The 11,562-nt window shown below is 32.3% G+C and overlaps 1 protein-coding gene and 1 pseudogene across 1 annotated transcript; one reads left to right on the forward strand and one right to left on the reverse strand.

The window, feature by feature from the left end:
* The first annotated feature begins 8,336 nt into the window (after positions 1 to 8,336).
* Positions 8,337 to 8,433, forward strand: LOC120084327 (annotated as a pseudogene).
* Positions 8,434 to 8,513: 80 nt separating this feature from the next.
* LOC120083647 (probable pectate lyase 22) lies at positions 8,514 to 11,079 on the reverse strand. Its single transcript, XM_039039482.1, has 4 exons — positions 10,911 to 11,079; positions 10,074 to 10,820; positions 9,844 to 9,982; positions 8,514 to 9,182 (listed from the first exon to the last, which is right to left on the reverse strand). Exons 1-4 carry the CDS (start codon positions 11,036 to 11,038, stop codon positions 8,961 to 8,963), a joined length of 1,236 nt encoding a protein of 411 aa, XP_038895410.1. The 5' UTR covers positions 11,039 to 11,079; the 3' UTR covers positions 8,514 to 8,960.
* Between the last annotated feature and the right edge of the window lie 483 nt (positions 11,080 to 11,562).

Genomic DNA, 11,562 nt, shown 5'->3' on the forward strand with positions numbered 1-11,562 from the left:
CCCGAAGTAGGGATATGTAGAGAGATTGCTCCCTTAAGGGCTGATTCCGGGGCTTGAACATAGTGTCCACAACTTCTCTTTGGAAGAAAAGACTCAGTCATGGTAGGACTATAACTTATGTTCATTAGAGGGATCAGTGGTACTTAAGGAGACAGATGTAACTACAGGGGTATAACGGTTATTGACCCAACTGTACTTACGAATGATCTGTGAAGGGTTGTCGCACTGCTGATTGGTTAAGATGGACACATAATATATCTATAGTGAGGAGAATTCAGTTGTCGGTCTTTAGTGAAGTGCCTGGCAGTTAACGGATGGCGAATCCTGTGACTAAAGAGTTTAGTCAGTTATTCACGTATTGTTAGAGCTTCGGATCTATAGGTCCATGAGGTCCCCTTAGTAGGTTGGATTCTGTTGAGGAGCAGTTCTTGGTGTTGATTTGAAATGTTCAAATTGACAAGAGGTATTTTGATTATATATGATATAATCGATATGATATATAAGATACATCTAGCGGAGGATTGATGTAAATGGGATTTACATTAAGTACCATGGAATAGAAAAAGAACTATGGTTTATATGTTTCATGAGATGAAATATTAAATATAGGTTATAAATATAGTATGATAAGTTGGTTATCATTTATGTTTATAATAATATTAATTATTAGATAAATTAATATTTTTTCTTGTAAATAACCAAAGTAGTGGGTGGTTATTGGATCATGGTAACCGTGAGTTTAAAAGGAAAGTGGTTTCCTATTTGAAAAAAGTTTTTTTACAAAAGTTTGAAAATTTTTTTTGTGTTTTCTCTCAGCGAAAAGAAACTCACGAAGTCTTCAAGTAAATATAGATTTACTAAACGACGGCTGGGCGAGCTAAACGATCATACAGTGTTACTAAATGATCGCATAGCTTTGCAAGACGATCGTTGGCCCAAGGTAAACGATCGTGTAGTGTCTTTACGCGACAGACCGAGCTAAACGATCGTGTAGCTTTTGCTAGACGATCGCATAGCTTTGTCTAAACAATTGGGCATCGACTTATGCGATAGGTCTCAGCCATCTCCCACTTGCCCAGTCATGTATGCGATCGTTGTTTTCTCCTTCGTCTGCATCACACCAAGTTCGAACAGAGCCCACCCTCTGGATTCTCACACCGAGAATACCAAGGTCGTCTTGTTGGTGGTGTCAGACTAAACTCGACATCGTCGAGATTTTCTGGAGGCCATTCGTGGTGTTGCGGAGGAATTCGTTTGTGGTGATGTGGAGGTCGTTCGTTGTTGCGAAGGAGTTCGTGACAGAGGAGATCGTTGAGGACGAGCGCGAAGTGTTCGTGCGGTGTTAAGTCGTGTAGATCGGGCGTTTGTGGTCGCCATTGTTTGAGCTTTCAGGTGCAACGGAGCGTGGAGACGTTTTAGTCGATGTGCGTAGAGTTTTTCTTTCTATGCATTTGAGTTTATTCATGCTATAATTTCTCTGTATAATTGTATAACCGTTTGTTTGAAGTCGACTGTAAATGATTTGTTTATTCATGATTGTAATTTGGAATAGTCTTGTTCCGCGCTCATGGAAATCTCGTTTCCGATTTCCTTTAGGGTGTTCGTAACTGAGGCGATCGCGGAGTTACAGTGCACGGTGTTCATGTTGTGTAGCAGTCATGTTGTTCGAGGTTGCTGTGTTCGAACGTTCGTGAGTAAGGAGCATGGAGACGAGTCGACAAATGTTCGTAGCATTCTCCTTGTTTTTTTTGTATCACGCTGTAATTTCTATATTGATTGCATAACTGTTTGTTTTGTTTCGATTGTAATTTGTAATGTTCATTCATGATTGTAATTTGGAATGATCTATTCTGCTGCTCATGGAAATCCTCGGATTCAATTTCCTTCACACTCCTCATGTCATCACATATACGAATTTTTGTAGCACTTTACAACTCTTTGTAACAACTACAGAGTGGGTTGCATCCAATAGTGTTATCAGAATAAGGCACTCACTCTTATTCATATACTATAGATCATTTTGACTATTTACTTGAACCTGATCCAATTTTATGTCTCTACATAAAGTTTAAGTACTCATATAATAGTTATGGATTTTTTATTTTATTGGATTTATTTCTAAAACGAAATAAGCAATTTCATATATTCAATAACAACTTATTGTATTTTCAGAATAAGTTTATTGTTTACAAACCACGAGTTTTAGAACACAAAACCTAACAATAGCATCCAAGTGGATTTCGGCATCGAGCACTCATGACAAATAATTATTGTCATTAATGTCAAGGGTTGTGAATTCTAATTTCGTAAGGTTTTTCATGGCAACACTATCACGAAACATTGTATTTATATTAGAAATTTAATATGTACTAAATATGCAAAATAATATTTAATTTATTAATTATAACGAAGAGAAGAAAAACGACATACCTTTATGACCTACCTTCAGTGGGGGAAATGAAAGAATCTCCTCTTGATAAAGTGTTGTAAAATTGAGGAGCACAACGTCGCACAACGAGAACACAAATATGAATAAAATATAATATAATAATAATATATAAAATGAATAAATAACAAGAGAATATAAAATAACAAAAGAGAAATTATGAAAATTTCTCCAATCTTTTTGGATTGATCACCAATGTATGTGTATTCTCTCAAGCTCTACCAAATGCCTCTATTTATAGGAAAAATGATAAGTAGGAGGTGGCTTACTATGGACACTAATAATGTGTAAGTATGAGACACATCAACAGAGTGACGCATGTCTTGTGCATCTAATTACACCCAATTTAACACATTTATAATAATAAAATTGATTTTATAGTTTTTTTAGTACAATTTTGATTTTATAGTTGTGGGAAATGATTAAGATCTTAATTTGGATTAATGTTACAAAATTCAAAGAGTAGCTCATTAGGTACTGATTAGTGATGACCAAAAAAGAAAAGATTCCATAGGTTTGGGCATCATTTACTGCGAGATTTCTTCAATTAGAAATCACCGTTTAAAAGCTGCCCCTACATTTTGTTGAAATCACAAAAGTTACCCAAATTTTATGGGAGTGAAGTGGAAGGCATTGGCTATTAGCTAATTTGTTTTGTTTGTGCAAATTACCTCTTTATTAGTAAAGTACTTACCTAACGATAATCAAAGCCAACGACCTATTAAAATTTAATTAGCTATCATCGCTTAAGTTAAGAATATCTTAGTTGAAATTAATCAACCAACTTGACCCACTTCCCAAAATATTAATTCTTTTTCTTTCAAGTTTATGTTTTTAATTTTACCATGAATCGAAAAGGTAAAAAGACTTTAAAAGAATTATTTCAACCAACCTTTGTCAAATTGTAAGAATTATTAATAACATGTTATGAGGGATTAATCAAAAAACGTGTATAATATGGTTCATGATAAAAGAACAAAGAAACAAAGCAAAGTTAGTACAAACAAATGAATAAACATCAACCTTTACACACCAAAAAAAAAAAAAAAAAAAAAACGTGAAGACTCAAATATTATTACACTTCAAGACATTACTATAAGTCAGTTAAACTATGTTTGCTTTAACCACAAGCCAATAAGTTGATTAATAATTCAAATACTTGCATATTAAAAATAAAGTTCTGTTTGTTTTTATATATCGAATAAGAAATTTATACAAGTGAGAGGCAATAAAGTTGGCAAGGGGATCTCTATAATTTATGTAATTGCATTTTTTTTGCTTAAGTTTCGTTTTTTTTTTTTTAACAGTTTCTCAAGAACACGTCTCTCTCTAAAGAATATAGAAAAAGAACTCTTCTTCCAATCTCTCTCAATTTATTCCATCTTTGTATAAAGAATTTGGGTTGTGAACAAGTGAAAATTTTTCATTGATTGTTCGTCTTACTTGAATTTTACTATAGATTTCTGTGCAATGTACGTTACAAGAGATTAGTAATCAGATCCTAAAATCTCAACATAAATTTTACGGAAAAAAATAGGAAAAAAAAAACCTAGTTAGACTTGAGACCTAGAGAGGAAAAAGAAATAAAAAGTATATAATTATTAGAAAATAAATAAATAAAAACAAAATATGGAAAGTGAAGGAATTATTGGTTTAGATGAAATGTTAAGATCAAGAAGTGGGGTAGAAGCAAAAATGCACATGGGGCTTAGAGCTTTGTTTTTGTGAAGGTGAAGGTCTAATCTTAAATAGTCTTAATCATCTCTATTCCCTCTTCCCTCTTAAAACAACTCTTTTTCACTCAACATCTCCCACTTGTGTTTCCATTTTCCCACCTACAAATCTCTAAAATCTAGGTCACCTAATGAATCTAAAAAATTATTCTCTTAATATAATAAGGATAAAAATAAGAAGATTTAACCAACAAACCGACCCCTTAATCGTTAATTCGTCTATATGTCAGTTGAACTATATCTGTTTTGGTGGAAAAATAATTACTTTTATAACATAAATATACTTGACTAGAATTAATGCTTTAATAACACATCAATTTCATGTCTCGTTGTTCTACAATTTTTATTGTTATAGAATTTTATTAATATATATCACTTTCAATTATTTCAATTATTATATTATAGAAATAAACTATGCTCCCCTACATTAGTATTATCTAATAAAGTAAGTATTCATATATCATAATAATTGTAAGTCGATGGTTAGACATACTTTTTATAGCTATATCTCTTTAAAGTACCTATTCTAATTTTATCGAAATTCAAAATTAAAATATAGGAAATCCATAACATTAAAAAAATTATTAAAAATTGTCAGCTTGAAATTTCATTATTGTCGTTAGACCCTTTTTGTTTTGTTTTTTTTTTTTTTTTAACAATTATTTTGGTTTGCTTTTGGTTGATATATGTTAGGATTGAAGTGATATAATTGATGGCCTAACTAAGTGTCAAGAACAAGCATTTATGAGTTGATTTAGGCATCATTTGGGTTAAAAGTTGCTAACTTCCTCAATAAATGTCAGTCCTTGCATCTACTTAAATCCCAATCATCTCCTTGTCCTCATGTGTCTTACACTTAATAAGTTAACCAACAATCTTCACTCAAACAAAATTAATAAAGTTCTATGCAAACTTACTTTAGTTTCTTACTCATGTCTAATGTGCCCACTTATTTAAAAAGTTGAAAAGTATTTATCCCTATCGTAATTAGCATTCGTTACGTTTGTTATGGTACCTAATTATATATTAAATAATACACTCAATTAAAACGAGTATGATACTACCATTTATTATGACTAGTTAATGGTCTATGAATTGGTTCAAAAATCACGTTATAGTTTGCATTCCTATTCTTTTGTTTGTTTGTTTTTTTATTAATAACAAGGGTTGGAGATTCAAACATATAACTTATTGGTTCAACATCCTTCAACTAGTTGAATTATATTCAAGTAAGTAAGTTAGAGTTCGTAGTCTCATCGATAAATCTAATAAAATCCACGTGAAATTGAAGTTCACAGTCATCGTTAATCTAGGTCTTTCTCAATTTAAAAAAAAACTTCGAATGTACCTGACACATTTCGTTAAGATAAAAGAACTTGTGGATTGACACAAACTTCAAACTTTGCAAACTAGAAGTATACTTTCTCAAGAAACTATTATATTCAACTAATATAATACTGCTATAATTTTTACATGATTAAATATATGAATGACAAATTGAAAAGGAAACACAGTCCCATCATAAATTCAATCGTTACAAAAGTGGCAGTCACATTACGATGCACATATTAAAATCTTCCATGAAATATTTGGGTTTGTAAATGTCAGCATAGTCAAAAGGGCACTGCAGCTAGAAGAAAAGTGCAGGAGCCAAAGGCACAATAATGAAGAGTTTGATTTGAAGGGGAAAATGGATATATGAGAGTGACTTGAAGACATTAATGGTAGCATGTGCTTTGCCAATAAACATGACCTGTTTTTTTTAAACTCTCAATTAATGTTTAACCAACAAAGCTATCATTCATCTATGTATTTATACATTCATCTTTTTTTTTGTTTTTTTCTAAAGCCATTTTGACCCAAAATTTCAGATGTATACATTACATATACCCATCACACCCACTTCTTCCAATGCCATGTGCTTTGCCTTTTGCCTCTACTTTCCTCTCTTATCCCCTCTTTTTTTTAATTTCTACTGTTAGTTTTTAGTTGGTTGCTCCCATAAATACTAACTTAATCGGTTTTTCGAGTTATGGGAATCGTTCACTAGTTGAAACGTCTTTATATTTTTCGAAACATCGAGTGAGAATTCATCTAAGTTGGACAATCGTATAATGGTTAAGACATCTTTTTTCTCTTTCATAGTATTTGTGGTTTGGACCATCACCGATTCACCTATACGTTTAGAAGTTGATATTCTATAATTAATATAATTTAATAGCTGAGGGATTGATGAACTTCTTTACCATAAAAAATGTTTTTTTTTTTTTTTATTTAAAGAAATCTGTTATGTTTTTGTTTTAGTTATCAATTTGGAAGAATTAAAAGGATTTTTTTTAAACATAAATAATAGAAAAATACCTGCCGACATAAACCAAATAAATATTATTGTTTTCATTTTTAATGCACGAAATCAACTAAAATTGCCTACTATTAAATAAAAATACTTTTATTGAAACTAGATGACTAATCAACCCATTTATTGATTTTACTAGATTTTGTTATATTTGACTTTCTCCCATCCTTGGTCGTAACTTAACATGGTTGAAATTTTGTACATTAAAAATATATATATTGAAATCGGGGGGGATAAAACTTAAGTCCATGTATTTGAAATCAATAAGGAATGATTTTCTTTGAAAGTAAGTTTTCATGGAAACCTTTTTCAAAAAAGAAAGAAAGAAAGAAAAATAATGACATTAAAAAAAAAAAAAAAAAAAAAAAAAAAAAAAAAAAAACTCTTTAATTGAATGTTGAGAAAATGGTCTAGTTCAGTTTGACATAAAACTCGAATGATTGGCTTCTAGAGAGTAGGGATGTGCATTGGTCAGTTGGTATTGGTTTTGGGAGAAAATCAACCCCGAAAATCGACCAAAAGAATGTGTGAAATTTGACTGACAGTCGGTTTGGTTGGTCAGTTTTATGATTTTATTTTATTTTTTTTTTTTTTGCAAACAAAATCAAGATGAATGAAAAGAAAAGCTGAATCAATGAAGTCCTATTGTACAATTAACATAATTTGCAACTTTTAAATTATAAATCAATCACGTAGTGAGTTTATAAATTAAGTAACATAAAAAAGAAAATAATAAATCAGTACTAAGGTAGTAGGTTTAAGTTTGGGTTGATGGTAATGGGTTTGCTTTTATACTTATTTTAAATATTTTTTTAAAGAAACAAAAGATTGATCGGTCGATTTTTTCAATTTTTTTTTATGAAAAACGAAAATTGGCCGACTAAATCCCAATCTTGACCGAAATTAATCGATCAGTCGGATCAATTTCGGTGTCTTTATGCACACCTCTAGATTAGAGATTCGTTGTTTCCACCTTACATATTTTCAAGAAAGAAATTGTTAAGTTGTGTTAGTTATATCAAAAAAAAAAAAAAGTTTAGAGTGGAAATAGATAAATATATTAAACTAAAAATTAAGATTCATTAAAAAAAAAAAAATCATTACAGACCAAAAGCCTTCCGTGATATATTTGACTAGTAGACTTTGGTAGAGCTGATGTTTAAAGCTAAATGATTAATTACAATTTTTTTCTATAAATAAACCTAAATCTAATGAGATTGACTTATTCTATAAATACTTAATTTACTATCAACATGTGAATTGTAACATAACTTAATGAATTAAATTGTATGGATTATGGATTATCATTTTAAAAGTTGATGATTCAATCTCCTCCTTGAACGGTTAAAATTAAGAAAGTTCATTCCATCAAAAGAAGTATTCCATCCATTATCCTCATTGAATAGAGCTTTTTAAAAAAATAGCTATGGTAATGTGAATGGTCAAAAAGTAGGCGAAACATCAAAGTAAAATGGCATATGAGGAGTAGTGGCCTGTTTTGTCTTTTCACCGAAATTCTCGTATTAAAATTCCTCTCTTTATTTTCACTTTTTCCACTCATCGATGTAGAAATTAATAATAAATTGCACTCTTTAGTCTTTATGGCGCCGGTATTCTATTAATTCAAATAATAATAAATTAAATTCAAGATAATTTTCTACGTTTTCTACTTAAGAAAATTGAATAAATGTTTTAATAACTGAGCTAGGCTTATGTCTTTTAGACTTCATCATTAATTTATTACTAATAATGTAAAATAAGTTTAAAAGAATTTATAAACCAATATTAGACGTGTTGTACTATCATTTGGGGATACTTAATAAAATTGGAAGAAAGAAGATTAATATAGCTCCCGCGCAAGGATGACACAAAGATATCGAAAAATAATAGAAAATTCGTTTTACTCATATTCAATTAAACTAATTTCAAGAGAGCCATATTCATCAGTTGAAATATGTAACTAAAGGATAGAGAATAATTAGTATATGAAATATCAACTCTTCTGCATTTGACTTGATTTGGGACATTCTTAAAAGGAAAGCCCCAATGTTTCCAAGAATTACATGCGGAGGTTGTACATTGTAATAATTATAAAAACAACCCAAAACCAATAAACAAAAAATAAAATGGAAGAGAAAAAAGAAGAAAATAACTAAAAAAAGATATAATGAAAGAAGCAGATTCACTGACCACTATTGGTTCAGTGTCTTATCTTAGCTTTCTTTTCTTTTCTTTTCTTTTCTTTTCTTTTTTCCTCTTTTACTTTCCCTCCATTTCCTACTGATTTTCCCTCAAATTACCATTTCATAAAATCAACAATTTTAATTTAAACTTTAAGAAAATCAACCAACCAACTAGAACTAGCTACTACCAGTCTTTCAAATTTCAGTTCCTTTTTTGGTTTCAAATTGGGTAGGAGTAATAATCAGCAGCGGGAGCCCTTTTTGCAGTTCAGTGCACCTGCATTGGTCGTAATTGTACCAACGAGCGATGACGGTCTCGCACCTAAGCTTGATGCTCTAGCGTAACTGGATGACGCTCCGGCACCAGAGGCAGTGAAAAACGCACCGTTTAGCATCAGATCTCCTTCTGACCTCCAATGCCAATTCCTCCACTCACTCTCCGGTGCATCCTCGTATTTTGTCACCTATCATTCGCCAATATCCATTAGGATCACAAATCCACAATATAACCTTACTTTTTACTCATCACAATCAACCTAATAAAATTACAAATTTAGCCCGTTGACTCTTTCGTATTTAAACACTTATTCAGATTCACATACCTTGTTTGGCCGTGAGACTCACGGTGTAAAGAATTAGTAAGTTACGAAATTAATGTCTTTTAGTTGTGGGGTCTACAAACTCTTCAAACAAAACAACCTCACTTCAAGAATTCTTATTCTGAACTTTAAAAATAAATTGGAAATTCATGATTGATTAAAAAAAAAATTAAAAGTTTAGATAAAATTACAAATTTGGTTCTTATGATTAAAAAAAAAGTTGGAATTTAATCTCTATAATTTTAAAAGTTAGAATTTAGTATCATGATTTAAGAAAATATCATAAATAATTCCCATAGTTGATAAAATTATTTTAATTAGTTGAGAACATTGACATATATAGTAAGGTTTATCAAAGGAGCTAGATTATAACTTTCTACAAAATATAGGGACTAAATTGTAATTTAATAAATAATATTTTAAAAATATCAAATCAACTCAAATCAACCCAAAACCAACCATTAAAAAAAAAAGGGAAAAGAAAAAGAAAAAGGTAATATTATTTGTGCATTGTTTATGTTGTTACCTCTTTGCTGAATCTGTCATTTGGTGCAACAAATCTGTTCCCTTGACTGTTGATTGTTGGAGCAGCACTTCCTCCAATGGCGTACATTTCCCAATGCGTATAGTCATTATTCACCACATGAAAATACCCATGTCTGCATCTGCAAAACCAAAATCCCCCAAATTCCCAATTTCAATTTCAATTTCAACGAAGAAGATGAAATCATTTCAATATCAGATTCATATCTTTACCTGGGCATTCTTTGAACAAGACCTTCACCGAAATGGTTGAAAGCAATGGTGACTTGCATATTCTTGTCTTGAGTATACGAATCACTGTGCCCCAACAACATCACTTTATCATGATGCGTCATGTAATTGTTCGAAATCGTAATCGCTGTAGACCCATGAATCGCGTCGATTAATCCATCGTTACAGTTTGATAAAGAGCAATGATCAACCCAAACATGGCTCCCGCCGAAGATCGAAATGCCGTCGCCGTCCGATATCGTTCTGAATCCGAAATGCCGAGGGGAATCTCTCACGTCTGTGTTTCCCCCTGGTTTACAGTCGTGAATGTTGAGACCGTGGATTATAATGTTCGTCACGTACTGAATCGTAATGCAAGGCCCACCCGCGATATGAACACTAGCACCACGGCCGTCGATGGTTTTGAAGGAATTCATAATCAGTTCTTCTTTCAATCGAATCACCATATCGCGAGCGAAGATGATCCAGAGGGGTTCGTCTTGGATTACGGCGTAACGGAGAGTTCCTGGTTTGGGGTTAACCGGATCGTCATCGCCGGCGTCGGTGACGACGTAGATTTGGCCGTCACGGCCGCCAATGGCGTTTTTGCCGAATCCGATTCCACAGTCGGCTAGTCTCTGACGATTTTTCACCCAATTGGAATCGCACCGCCAGCAATCGTCGATTGGATTTCCAGTCCCACATGAGAGATACCCTAAATTCCTCCTCTTGGTCGCATTGATTATGCTTCTGTAAACACAAAATGAGACGCACATTTTCAAGAGAAAGAACAGAGCAAGAAAAACAGAGTAATGGGAATGTTTGTGTGTTTTCTCTTACCTGTGTACTTCATCTACGACAAGTTCGGGGTTGGGAACGGCGGCAGGGGCTGCAGAGATGGCGGCGGAGAGAGAAACAGAGAAGAGGAAGAGGGAGAGGAGAGAGAGAGGGACTGTAGGCGGTGCCATTTGTGAGTGGAAAAATGAAGGAGTGAGAGATGTGAGAAAAAACAGAGGAAGAAGGAGGAGTATATAAAGAGATTAAGGGGAAAGAAGGAGGGATTAATGTTGTGATTAAACTAAACTAAACAAAACTAAACATGTGGGGCCCTCAAGTGCTGCGAGGTTGATTTCGGGTTTTACGGGATTTTAATTGGGTAGTTTTGGCCGTTAAGTAAGCCCTGAATAATGGTAGGCGCTAGCTAGGGCCCGCTCTACTGCTACACAAATTTATATTTAAATTAAAATCAATACAAATTACAAATTTGTAGATACTCCCTTTTTGTTTGTTTTTTTCTACTCTCTTCGACAGTGGGAGTGTTTTACTGTTTTATCTTCTTATATTTTTATTAACTACTTATAAAAATAAATTATACAAATTCCAAAAATTTAGGATTTAAATTGATACAAATCTCAAACTTTAAACTTTAAATTTATGCAATTCTAAGTTTAGAATTTAACTTGATACAATCTCCAAAGTTTAAAGGTATAAA

This window comes from Benincasa hispida, chromosome 8, assembly GCF_009727055.1.
Source record: "Benincasa hispida cultivar B227 chromosome 8, ASM972705v1, whole genome shotgun sequence".
Classification (NCBI taxonomy): Eukaryota; Viridiplantae; Streptophyta; class Magnoliopsida; order Cucurbitales; family Cucurbitaceae; genus Benincasa; species Benincasa hispida.